Here is a 14,283-nt window from a genome sequence, read left to right on the forward strand (position 1 = left end):
CATATTAAATTCTTATATAACTTTTTTGAAAATACATCTAAATGTGTCTTTAAATAAGCCTGCAGAAAATTGTGAGAATCACCCTTTAATCTATTGGTTTACTTTACTGGATATAGCAAATACTGACAAAATGAATGTGTTAAACAAAATAAATGATACATGCTTACTTTAATGAGAAGTGAGTGATTAAACATGATTAATCACACAAAAAAAGCCAATTGAAAATTTTAATTAATTATAAGATTACACGATTATAAAAGTGGTGAAAAGTCCCATAGACGTTTGCTGAAGCACAGACCTGTGCCATATCTAGGTAGTCTTTGACTGTCTCAGACCAGGAAACAACCTTTAATTCACATTATATATATATATATATATATATATATATATATATATATATATACACACACACACATCACTTCAACTTGTGCTGATATTACATTTCCTTTAAAACATAAATAACTTAGCAATTTCTCAAATGGTTGAGTGTCACGTAGCCCCCATATATTTTTAATCCATTTAACAATTTTTTACAGTCTGTCTCTCTCTCTCTCTCTCTCTCTCTCTCTCTCTCTCTCTCTCTCTCTCTCTCTCTCTCTCTATATATATATATATATATATATATATATATATATATATATATTCTTTTTTCAGATAAATTATAACTGACTTTTACTGACCTGTAATTATTGGTTCCATTTTTCTAGAAATCTTCTTTTTCTGTTTTAAATGTTCAATGAACACATTTAATTGCAGTGCTCACCGCTCTCTTTCTTGATCTGGAAGAATAACAAATGAAAGGACTGACAGACAGCAAATGCACAGGTTAACTCCCCCCTTTTTTTGCATATATGGTCACATGCAGCTGCAAAAGTTTCAATTTTACTTTCAGAGATAATGTCATTATTGATATGTTCTTAAATAATAATAATTTACTTCAAAATGGTTAAATATGTTAGTGCATTTAAAATATTCTAAAAACTTCTGTAGAGGATTTATAAGAAAAACAGGTGATGTTTTAAACTTGATTATGTTCAACTACAGTTTGATACGAATTATGAGTGAATCTGAAAATTGCTTGCAAGCATGTGCAGATAGTGTGTGTGTGTGTGTGTGTGTGTTTGGATTTCATTTCTAGAATATAGCCATACATTTGTTATATATATTTTTTTGTATTTGCTGTAATACTTGTCTTCCATATTGCAATTATATTGCAGCTTAATAGTGTGTCGAACATCCCCACCTAGTGTCAGGGTTTATAAACTTTTTTGTCAATAAATTTCTATGACTTTTGAGACAATATTCATGACCTAATTTTCCATTATTTTATTATAAGAATAAAAATCTGTTAAAATTTATCATAGAATATGTCAACTAAAACAATTAACTATCAACACCACTTCTTTGATTTTAATAGTAAGTAAAAGCTGCTAATTTCTGTTAATTGTGCAAATGAATAATTCCACTTTAATTTAAATATTAATTTAAATAAAAATTATATTCAAAGTTAATTTCATACCTTGTTTACGGCAATGACAATCCTTACAGTTGTGACTTGCAATATACCTCCATTACAGGAATTGTCTTCAGAACAAACATTGTCATCTTACTGTATTCTCCCAAATTAATCAATTAATAAACAAACCTCTATTCATATCCAATATTTAAAGGACTTGTTACTGTAAATGTCCTCTGGATGTGTTTCTGGCTGACAAACACTGTTTACAAATGTGAGTAATAAAAAGCATTTGTGAAAATTGTGTACACATGAAATCAAACAAACAAAATATTAGATAATTTTTCAACCACCAAAGATGATAACTAGCATCATTCTTTAAAAAGACCAGACTAAAATCAAAATTAAATTTAAACCTTTCAAATTAGTATACTGAGACTTTGCCTTGTAGTGTTAGTAAGTTTATCATGCAATGGAGTGGTGAATATTAACATTTAGCTTTTTCACTGTTCTTCTCTGAGAATGTGATGCTGCTCTAAACCACTAGAGGGAGTGTGGTTGTCCTTCATATAAACTGATTTAATAACGAAAGTGAAAGAAGAGGAAAATAAGCGACGCCATTTCAAGTCGAAAACCCAACCCAAGGTATTCACACGACTGAAAGCAAGTGGTAAGCAAGTAACCTTTTCTTCATTTATGTATTTATTAAAGGATTTGCAGTGTTTGGTCTTCCTTAAATGAGATTTCAAACTTGGATTATATTTTGACATCTTAACAAACATACAGCAACACTACAAAACACTAGTGATGTATAATGCATTCAAATTAGCACAGCATTACGTAAACAGTAGCCTATTTTTAAAGCTAAACGCTGAAACAATGCTACAAAATCGTACAAATGAACATTAATTTTACTGAGGTAAGTGAATTATGCCATCAAATAAATTCTTATTGTTCTCAGGGCCGAAATTCTTACCCGTTTTGCATTTTGCTTGCAAAGTAATTTTTCATGTTATCATGGGACATAGGGCTATGCCATAGCATTACATTAATAGTATTACTGTTGCATTACTTTTTTAACATTAGTGTGATAATTTTAGCAACATCAGAACTGGATAATGAAAATGAAAAGAAAACACTGCTTAGTCTTACTCTGAATTCATTATGCGCTAACTCCTATTTAAGCTACAAAAGCTATTTAGGCAAGAGCAGTGAGTGATTTTCTCCTTGTCGTTTGTTCATGGCCTCAAATATTGCGAGCTGTAGTGTATTTTGATGTGCACATGTGTGATATTTTAATAATTTTGATATTGCATAGCCCTAATGGGATAGCTGTTTGCCAACCTCATGATTAATGCTTATACTTTAGGTTGACCATATTTCAGTTTTCCAAAAATGAGGATAGTGGGGGATGGATGCAAACAGGGCGGGACAGGGGTGTGGGGGTTACATAATATTAAACTCAAAAAATTTCATTTCCATACCTAAAATATATATTTTACAGTCATTGTAATGCAGATTGATCATAAACACAGCTAAGAGGCTTCTTAGCAGTGGCAATCATTCACAGTCCTTTCAAACAATCCTGTAATACAAAAATGCAAAAAACAAAACAAATCAAGCCAAAACAAACAAAACAAAACAAAAAAACAGACATTATTAAGAACATTCACAAAACATTGTTAAACCAGACATCACTTTGTAAACAAGAAAATGTTGATGTTAATTTATTTCGTATTAAAAACCCTTTTTTGCACATGCTGCAGACAGGCTACCACAGTCTGAGGGGGACCAAAATATAGTCTACGATTAAAACATCAGTCTTAAATTGGGCTCTGGCTCATCAGCTGCTTCATTACCAAATTATCTCTTTGTGGTTCTTAGCAGCATCTACTCCTTAAACACTGCTTAGACATTAATTTCCTCACACTTCCCTGTTGCTGTCTTGACTGCATCATTAAAGCTGATGTTACTGAATAATGAGGTAGTGGCAACAGCAACAGATAGCCTAAACTGGAAGCAGAGGTGGAGGAAAATGAAGCAAATGTGCAGAACTTGCAGCTCTGATTTCTCCTACCGATTTTCAGTATAGACCAATGTTATGAACTGAATGGACCAGTGGTACAGTACAGCCAAAAATAGATGATGTGCTTGTCTTACAATGAACTTTAGCTTAAAGGTACATTGATCACTATATATTTTCTTATATTGTAGGGGTGTGCGATATGAAGATTTTTGATCGTGGACGATAAAAAATGTCTCCACGATTCTGCTTTTATCGTAGTGTCGTGATTCATGCTATTCTGTCAGCTGCAGTCCTGCCACCTCCGTCTCACGGGACATATTCACATCAGTGTTAACTTAGCAGTAGATTTGCATTTTCCGGTTTATTTGCATGCTGTCCTGACTTCCGCGTTTTCAGTGCACCTACACTTGAAGCACTGAACTTAGTTATGTATCTGTTCTGATTGCGCTAATACTGTCAAAACACTCATTAAGGAAGGTTTACATATAAACACAGTTGCTTGTCTAAAGTGAAAGTAAATAATTTAGAGAAAAATGGATGCAGCTCTTAAATGGACAATACTAAAACGTACTGCTGCTTGTCATAAAGGGATAGTTTTCCCAAAAGTTATAATTCGGTCATTATTTATTCGCTTACATGTTGTCCCAAACCTGTTTTAATTTCTATCTTGTGCTAAACACAAAATAAGATATTTTAAAGAATGTGGGTAACCAAACAGTGAATTTAATAACAGAAATGATCAAATTGACAGTGAGTTAATTAGGGTGTAAAACAAAACACTGTGACAGAATTGACAGATTAACTTTTTTAAATGTTAATAAAATTAAGAATAAGGGGGAAAATAACTTACTCTCTTGACTTAAGAAATGTAATACAGTTGCTTTACAATTAATGTACTAATGATATATACAGTGGTTCACATTTTACATTTGTTAATTCAAATTCTTGAATGCTTCTGCTAAATTCACCTACTGTACATAAAAAATAAGGCACGGTTTGTTTTGTATGTGTTTTGTTTATTTGTAATCTGTGTATTTTTGTTCTTATTTTTATTAACAAAGACAAAATAAGGACAAAGGGTTTTATCTTTGCTAAAATTGGACTAAATATCTGCCAAAGTGACTTACAGTGAATTACAGAAGCCTGTGGTCAGTGTATGAGCAATGTTTCATCACACAGAATCACTTTCAAGAACTTTCACTGTTATTGTCCCTCTAAAATATTATCCATCAATTCATTATTATTAATATTTTATTTACATTTCATAATAATTCTAGTACAACGCTTAAGCTGGATAAAAGTGTCTTGTTGATGAATTGATAAATGTAAATCAAGTTTGTATTAAAGCGAAATGAAACTTGATGCCACCCCTTTTTTTTAAATTTCAGCAGGGGGGAGATAGAAAAAGTGATCAGATCTGTGCCATTCTCTGCATCCCTTCATCAGAGTTACATCAGGCAGGAAAGAACTGAATCATTGCTGCAGAAACCAACAATGGAGACTTTAGACCTACTGAGGGTCAAAGACCAGCACAAAACCAGCATGAAGAGCAAGTACGAGAGATTATTTGAGGGAATACAAATTCAAGAGAATCAAACCCTCCTGAACAGGATCTACACACAGCTCTACATCATAGAGAGAGAGAGTGAAGGAGTGAATGAAGAACATGAGGTTTTACAGATGGAGAAAACAGACAAAACAAAACACTCTCAAGACACTCCAATCTACTGCAATGACATTTTTAAAGCCTCACCTGAACCAGGATATGAGGAGAAAGACCAACTCAAGACTGTTCTTACTAAAGGCATCGCTGGAATTGGAAAAACCGTCTCTGTGCATAAGTTCATTCTGGACTGGGCAGAGGGAAAAACAAATCAAGATGTAGATTTCATGTTTGTGCTTCCATTCCGAGAGCTGAACTTGATCCGAGATCATCAGTACAGTCTTCACAGACTTCTGCTGGACTTTCATCCTGAACTGCAAAATCTGGACTCAAATATTTATGAGGAGTGTAAAGTTATGTTCATCTTTGATGGTCTGGATGAAAGCAGAATCACACTGATGTTTTCAGATGATCAGAAAGTTTGTGATGTGACTGAGTCTTCATCAGTGGGTGTGTTGATGTCAAACCTCATGAAAGGAGAACTGCTTCCCTCTGCTCTCATCTGGATCACCTCCAGACCAGCAGCAGCCAATCAGATTCCCTCCAAATACATCAACCGTCTGACAGAAATTCAGGGATTCAATGAGCCTCAGAAGGAGGAATATTTCAAGAAGAGAATCAGGGACCAGCATCAAGCCAGCAGAATCATCTCACACATCAGAAGAGCAAGAAGCCTCCACATCATGTGCCACATCCCTGTCTTCTGCTGGATCTCATCCACTGTGTTTCAAAAGCTCCTGGACGAAGATCTGAGTGCAGAAATCCCTCAAACTCTGACTGAAATGTACATCCACTTTCTGCTGATTCAGATCAACATGAGGAACCAGAAGTATGAAGAGAGAGATCCAGAGAAACTCCTGCAGTCCAACAGAGAAGTTATTGTGAAACTTGCTGAAATGGCTTTTAAACAGCTGAAGAAAGGCAATATAATGTTCTATGAGGAGGACCTGATTGAGAGTGGCATAGATGTCACTGATGCCTCAGTGTATTCTAGGATTTGCACTGAGATCTTTAAAGAAGAATCTATGATTTATCAGAAGAAAGTTTACAGCTTCATTCATCTGAGTGTTCAGGAGTTTCTTGCTGCTTTCTATGTGTTTTACTATTACAACAGACAGACATCTGTCACATCCAAGTTTTTTGATTTAATTAATAGTTTACTGGAAGGTGCAGTAGATAAAGCCCTTGAGAGTGAGACTGGACAGCTGGATTTATTCCTGCGGTTCCTGCTGGGCGTCTCACTTGAGTCCAATCAGAGACTCTTACAGCACCTACTGACACACACAGAGAACAGCTCAGAGAGCATCAGGAGAACCACACAGTACATTAAAGACAAGATCAAGGATGGACATGAACTCTCCACTGAAAGATCTATCAATCTATTCCTCTGTCTGCTGGAAGTGAAAGACCAGACTCTGTCCAGAGAGATTCAGAAGTTTGTGAAATCAGACGAACTCTCAAAGAAACTCTCTCCTGCTCACTGCTCAACAATTGCCTACATGCTTCAGATGTCAGAGGAGGTGCTGGATGAGTTGGACCTCAAGAAATACAACACATCGGATGAGGGGAGAATGAGACTGATACCAGCTGTGAGCAACTGCAGAAAAGCTCTGTGAGTGTTTAATGATGTCTTAATTATTTCAGCTGAATGTCTTCTAGATTAAAGCTGATATCATTCATATCTAATAGCATCCAATTGAAGAAATAAGGTAATAACAATTAACTATCATGACTTTTACTCTCTCTTAGCTTTGCTGGCTGTAATCTCACTGGTCAGCATTGTGCAATTGTGTTATCAGCTCTACAGTCTTCAAATTCTGTTCTGAGAGAGCTGGATCTGAGTAACAATGACCTACAGGATTCAGGAGTGAAGGTACTCTCTAAAGGACTGAAGAGTCCAAACTGTCAGCTGGAGATACTGAGGTAAGAAGTGAAGAAAAGTTTTCTAATATTTGTAAAACATTAATTTGCATTATATGTCCTTTTACTTTTTGTTTGTTTGGAGCTTTTTAATTGTTTTGGATGCCTATTTCTGTCAGGACCACTATTGTCAAAGATGACTGACAATTAGCATTCAGTTTGGATTGGCAGAATAGTTCTGTTCTAGGCTAATACCTGAAAGCTTATGCAACATATCTAAATAACCACCAGATAGACTTTGGAACAAGCATGCTCCAATGTTCTAAACACAACTACATTACTGTGCAAAAGTTTTAGCTCACTAGAATTTTCACCAGCTAAAAATGGTTGTTAAAGTCAGTAATTTATATCTTTTGCTGTAGTGTGTCAGTAGGAAATATCAGTTCCAAATTTAACATTTCCAAATATTCATTTTGCCATTAATTGTAATACTCCAGTGAGATTTTTGTTTGCACAAGGAGTCTGACAACAGCCAGTGCTCCACACAGGGATCTGATCTCATCATCATCCAGTCTGTCAGGAATCACATGAAGAAACAGAACAAACTGAGACAGACTAAATCCAGAAGAACTGTGGCAACATTTCCAAGATGCTTCAAGAGACCTATCTACAAAACTACCTGAAAAACTATGTGCAAGTGTACCTAGGGTGCTTTAAACACAAATGGTCACAACAAATGTTGATTTAATTTAGTTATTAGAAGTTACTTAATAAATCTATTTATGACATTACTTTTTGACAGCATCCTCATTTTACAGCATTTTTCCTAAAACTTGTAACATTACTGTAGCTTTGCAGGCCGACAGGCAGGAAGGTCTTGAAGCACCTTGGAGACATTGCCACAGTTCTTCTGGATTTAATCTGTCCCAGTTTGTTCTGTTTCTTCATGCCCTTCCAGACAGACTGGATGATGATGAGATCAGATTTCTGTGTGGAGCACTGGCTGTTGTCAGACTCTTTGTCAACAAAGAAAAATCTTACAGGATTATTACAATTAATGGCAAAATTAATGTTTAGAAATGGAAACAGATATTTCCTACTGACACACTACAACAAAAGATAGAAATTACTGATTTAAAACCATTTTAGCTGGGGAAAATGCATAGTTTTGCAAATTGGAATATTTCATCGGGTTGTCAATAAATATAGAGTTTAATCAGCATAAGAGTGAAAGATAACACCATGTTTCCTGATAAGAGATTTTTTTTGGAAGTATATTAAGTTTGAACTAGCACCTCTTGACTATACCACGTTATGTACAAGAAACTGTTGAAGACACAGGCACAAGTGGAATGTGAAAAACATGGTAACAGTTTGTTATTATTATTATGTATTTTTAAAATATATTGGCAATATATTGCATCATCAAAAATGATTGAGGTCATATACATATGTTGTGTGAAGTCGATATATTGATTATTGGGACAGACCTACAACAGTACCTACAAGTCAAGCATTTCAATAGAATCAATGACTAATAGGTTAAACCACAACACGATGCAGCAACAGCATGTCGCCAATGAAAACATATAAGTAAGACACACTGCCACATGATCTCATAAACTTACCACAAGTTTTTCACTGAAACGACTACATAAACCTAAGCCACACGGATAGCCTTAGCAACAGCATGATTCTAATAAACTGGGAGCATAAAAAAGAACTTAGCTTCCTGAAGACATTCAGAGATGAAATGAAGCATGGCCAGCTGTTACGTGGATGCTTGGTCTCTTGATATCCTTCTCGTGTGAGGAGTGAAAATTCCATTTGAATCTGTTCTTGAGTCAGTCACATATGTCATGGAGTCCATGTCAATAATGTAGCAAAGAGTGAGCAATGTCACTTTCAAATCAGACAGCTTATGATCAAAACAAAAACTTCCCGCATGGTCCCTTATTTACAACTCACCTAGAGCTCTCTCTCTCTCTCTCTCTCTCTCTCTCTCTCTCTTGCACATAGCTACAGCTTGTATGGGGCAGTGGCAATAATAACAACTGAAAATACAGAATGTCAGCTCTACACAGATGCTACAGTAATATATACATCTGCTAAGCCATCAGCTAAGTTTGCTGCACTTTTAAATGACAAATGGAAAAGATATCTAGAAACTAAACTTACAATTAATGTTAAGAAAACTTTTTTGATGTGTTTTTCTCATAGAAAGAAAACAGAAAAAAAATTAAGGTACTTAATGAAGAAAAATGAGAGGAGGTAAATGAAGTTGTTTTTTAAGGAGTAGTTCTTGATCTAATCCTTCCACTTTTCAAACACAGAAGTGTGATGAAGGGCTATAGTGCGGAAGTATGCAATTTTGTACGCAGCCAATACGTCCATGAAAAAAAAAATCAAAATAAGAGTCTTTAGAACACACAAGAACAAGTGATATGTAACAAATATATAATCAAATTTACATTATATTACAAATTGATGTAATTTTAAATTGATTTGATTAATTTCCAAATAATGAGCCTTTTGGTGTTTGCATCACCATTGTTTATGTAGTGCTTTTAACAATACAGAGTGTGTCATGGCAGCCTTACACAATTAAATTAACTTAATTGAATAGGAAAATAGTGTGTCAATAATGTAAAAGGACAACAGTATAACTCAATTTCAGTTAAAGTCAGTTCATCATTAAAATGCCATCATATACATGTCTGCATATGAGTATTTTGAGAAGGAAGGAGTTGATAAAAGCATACTAACACTGATCATTTTCATCTGTAGGTTGTCTGGTTGTATGGTGACAGAGGAAGGCTGCTGTTATTTGTCTTCAGCTCTGAGTTCAAACCCCTCACACCTGAGAGAGCTGGATCTGAGCTACAATCACCCTGGAGAATCAGGAGAACAGCTGCTCAAACACAAACTGAAGGATCCAAACTATAATCTGGAGATACTCAAGTATGAAAAATCTAGTGTTTTCTTTTCTTTCTTTTTTGTTTTGTTTGTTTGTCTCATTAGAAATTCAGTAGGTATGCCCGATATTACTTACAGTATTGCATGTTAAGATTTTGAAATGTTAAAATTTGAAGAGCGTTATTAAGTTACAGTACAAAACTAGTTTACAGTAGATACTGCATGTCACTGTAATTTGGTATGTTTGTGTTACTTTAGTATGGACCATGGAGGAGAGACCAGGATTTCACTAGGACTGCGAAAATGTATGTTTTAAAACAAACACACATACACACCCTCACATTGTTGTTGTCATCTGGATCATTATGCAAAGATTTCTTTTTATTTAAAAAATGCAGATTTTAAGTGTTTATTAAAATATTTACATAATTACTAATCATAAAAAGTGTCCAAAATAAGTACTGTATGTGTAACTATGTCTACTCCAAACAAACAAACAACAACAAAAACATATGGAAAGATATCCCAGACTATTTTCAAAATGAATTTCAAATTGTATTTCAATTGTGGATGCATAAAATGTGACAATTCAAATTCATCTGCAAATAAAGACCAAGAACACATCTGGGCAGAGGTGAAAAGTCCAGGTTCAGAAAGTAAAAGTCCTCACCAGTATTTTGTTCCAATCACCTGGAATTGCTAATTAGCACAGTTTTTCAGCAGGAGGTCAGAGATGGGACCAATTTGTTCCTTTTAAGTCGAAAAACAAGGGGGGAGTATTGTATTGTTAAAGTTAACTGTTTTCTTCTCTCTTGTGTTCAGATGCATGTAATCTCACACTGGATCCAAACACAGCACATGCTAATCTCATCCTGTCCGAGGACAACAAGAAGGTGACACGAGTGGAAGATCATCAGTCATATCCTGATCATCCAGACAGATTTGATGGCTTTGAGCAGGTCCTGTGTAGAGAGAGTTTGATTGGACGCTGTTACTGGGAGGTTGAATGGAGTGGGAGGGGAGCTGATATTTCAGTAGCTTATAAGGGAATCAGGAGGAAAGGGCTGAGTGAAGACTGTTGGTTTGGATACAGTGAAATGTCCTGGAAACTGTATTGCTCTAGCAGAAGTTATTCTGCTTGTCACAATCTAAAGGAAACAGATATAACTGCCCCTTCATCGTCTCGTAGAGTAGGAGTGTATCTGGACTGGTCGGCCGGCACACTGTCCTTCTACAGTGTCTCTGACACACACACACTCACACACTTACACACATTCAACACCACATTCACTGAACCCCTCTATGCTGGATTTAAGGCTTATCCAGACTCCCCTGTGTTGTTGCAGTAGAACGCAAAACTCAATAGACATCTGTCATATAAACAGCTAAATATGCTCAAAACATGATCCTAGTTTTAAAGGGAGAAAAAAAATCTTTATTTATATCATTCATTTTTGTTTTTGCAAAGTTTGAACTTATACATTATTTTATGAAATGTACTATGTTATTTGTTATCGCATATTTGAATCATCCATGTTATAGTTAGAAAAACAACTAATTTGTCGCTGTCACATTGGTCTTCACCAACTGCATTGTGCCTCGTTCTGCTACTATTATACATTGTACAATTCGAATACTATCTCCAATCATTTAATAAGAAAAACAAATCCTGTATTAGTTTTAAATAAAACATGGGTAACATTGTGTGGTTTGTGTTTTGGTTAGCATTTATTTATATAGTTTTACAATGGCATCACTAGGAAGGCTTAGACTGTGCTAATACCAATTAACATTAATACACTAAATGTCATTGCAAGATATGGTTGTTTCTGTTAAGACACTGCTATGATGATTTGTTTCTGTTCATGTTATATTTGAGTTATCACACCCCTGGACTCTTGAGTTGGTTTCTCCCGTCATTTCCCCTGCTGCTCTGTGTTTTGGTTTCTCCCTTGTTCCCTGCACCTGTGTTTGTTAATCAGTCTATTTAATGTGTGTGTTTACCCTCATGCTTTGTTGGACATTATTGTTACCACCCTGTGTTCCCTGTTGGATTATTAAAGACTTTTCTTTTTACTACGTCGTTGTTTGTCTGTTCCTGTCTGAAGTGGTACATGAGTTCTACTCTACTGTGTTTGTTTTTGGTTTTTTGTGTTTATATTCTTGTGTGTTTCTAACTATTTATTAGTTCATTCTTTGTTTTATTCACTGATTGTTCTGTCTTGTCCTAACATGGTCAGCTTGTGATTTAATAAAGATTGCTTACCATAAATATGTAACATACATGTTTAATTATTAAAAAAAAATAAAAATACGGCTGCAACCGAGTGACTAGTTGAGACAGTGAAGTGCGGATCCATCTTTATTAAACAAAACATGGTCAAATACAGGCATTGGTAGATACCGACAAACAGTGGTAAACAAGGCAAGACAAAAGAGGATATCCAGGATATAGGCAAGGGTTGATCTACAGCAAACATCATCTGACAGGGCTGGACAAAAGGTATTCTAGGGTAAACTGAAATGTAGTCTGAGGTGAAATGCAACAGTCTGTGTAGTGCAAGAGTCTTTGTGGTGCAAGCAGACCTCTGTTGGAGAGCTAGAGAGAGAACAAGGACCAACTTCATGGCACAAGGTTCAAGAAGAATAGTTGGAATACAATGTATTGATGGTAGCTAAATTTAATTCTACTGTAAAGCAGCGATATTGTATACTATCTGAACTGAACTGAGCTGGATGATGGATAAAAGCTCAGCCTGGTGTAGTGTTACAGTGATGGTTGTCTTTCTTTAGGAGTCTCCCATCTACATGTATTGAGCTCAACAAGAGTGATCATCAGGGTCTTGGTCACCACAAGGCCCTTCTCCATCACTTGCTCAGTTTTGCCAGAAGGCCAGCTCTACAAAGAGTCCTGCTTGTTTCAAACTTTTTCTATTAAGGATAAGAGTAATTAAGGGTAACATAGACTGCATGCTTCTGTAAACCTTCAAGGCTGCAGAATTTTTTTTCTATACCCTTCCCCAGATTTGTGCCCTGATACAATGTCTTGGAGATCTACAAGCAATTCCTTGGATTTCATGGCTTGGTTTGTGCTCTGACATGCATTGTTTAACTGAGGAACCTTATATAGACAGGTGTGTGCCTTCCCAAATCATGTCCATTCAAATGATTTTACCACAGGTGCGTCTATAACCAATCTAGTTATAGGAACATCTCAAGGATGATCAGAGAAAATAGGATGCACTGCTCCATATCAATCGTGGATCTTAATTTGACTGTTTAATAAACAAATCGTCTGGGTAAAGAAAGTACAACCTTTGTTGGTGTCAGGATTGTTTTTGTAGTGTTTTCCTAGTGTTTCCCCCCCTGTGTTCCCAATGATTTGGTTTATTCCTTTGTCTACCTCTTTGGTTCAGTGTTTTCATTTGGACTTTCCCCTCTTATCCTGGATTGTGAATGCCTGTCTTGTTTAGTGACCACTCCCCTTTGAGTATATTTAAATAGTCCATTGTTCCTGTTTCTCCTTGTCTGGTATTAATGCTTCTACATGTTGTTCTGCTCCTGGCTTTATGTTCTTTGTTTAGTTAATGAATCCTAGTTATTTTTGCACTCCTGCCATCGAGTCTACCTCTGGATCCTCACTCCTGCACGTGTGTGACAGTTTTTTTTTTTCAATGGGATTGTCCCACTTTGTACCAGTTTTCATACCAGGTCCTGGGAAATAATGGACCCAAGGAACTTGAATGTCTCCACTGCAGCCACATTGCTGTCTATGATGGTGATTGTGGGGAGTGCAGGGGGGTTTCTCCTGATCATCTCTACTCTTTTGAGGCTGTTGAGCTCCAGGTTGTTAAGACTGTATGTAGGCAGACTCATCACTGTCCCGAATGAGGCCAATAAGTGTGGTGTCATCTGGTGTAGAGGGAGAAGAGCAGTGGGGAGAGAACTCAACCCTGAGGGGCACCAGTGCTGGTGATTCGGTTGTTAAATAATTTCCCCATTCTCACTAGCTGTTGAATAGCTGTCAGAAAATGGTGATCCATTGACAGTATTGGTAGAATTTTGAGGAATTTTAAGGCTGTAGCATAGCGAAATGTGGAAAAAGTGAAGCACTGTGAATACTTTCCGGATGCAATGTATGTAAATTCCACTGACATACTGTATAAGGATTCATCCTTAATACTTTACTAGAGAACAAGGCCCACAAAGGGTCTAGTGATGCTCCTGATTATAAGAGGAGATCCAAAATCACAGAGAGGCACAAAATCACTTTACAGAAAATATTTGTTCACTGTTCCTGGCTGGTAGAATGATCCTCGCACCCCTCTCCGGAATGCTGATTCCCTCAGCTGAAAACTTATC

The 14,283-nt window shown here is 36.0% G+C and overlaps 2 protein-coding genes and 1 pseudogene across 2 annotated transcripts in view; 1 reads left to right on the top strand and 2 right to left on the bottom strand.

The window, feature by feature from the left end:
- The window catches only part of LOC141336212 (GTPase IMAP family member 9-like), a 9,429-nt gene extending 8,655 nt beyond the window's left edge, over positions 1–774 (bottom strand). Inside the window, exon 1 of the mRNA XM_073841762.1 lies at positions 681–774. Within this exon, the coding sequence (XP_073697863.1) occupies positions 681–699 (19 nt within the window). The 5' untranslated portion in view covers positions 700–774. The remainder of the gene's footprint in view (positions 1–680) is intronic.
- The window catches only part of LOC141336255 (deoxynucleoside triphosphate triphosphohydrolase SAMHD1-like), a 187,713-nt pseudogene that overhangs the window by 110,809 nt on the left and 62,621 nt on the right, over positions 1–14,283 (bottom strand).
- Positions 4,876–12,000, top strand: LOC141336098 (protein NLRC3-like). The gene is made up of 5 exons (XM_073841605.1): positions 4,876–6,757; positions 6,895–7,068; positions 9,793–9,966; positions 10,180–10,226; positions 10,744–12,000. The coding sequence occupies exons 1-5, from the start codon at positions 4,977–4,979 to the stop codon at positions 11,268–11,270; spliced, it is 2,703 nt and encodes a 900-aa protein (XP_073697706.1). The 5' UTR covers positions 4,876–4,976; the 3' UTR covers positions 11,271–12,000.

This window comes from Garra rufa, chromosome 6 (genome assembly GCF_049309525.1).
Source record: "Garra rufa chromosome 6, GarRuf1.0, whole genome shotgun sequence".
NCBI classification, from domain to species: domain Eukaryota; kingdom Metazoa; phylum Chordata; class Actinopteri; order Cypriniformes; family Cyprinidae; genus Garra; species Garra rufa.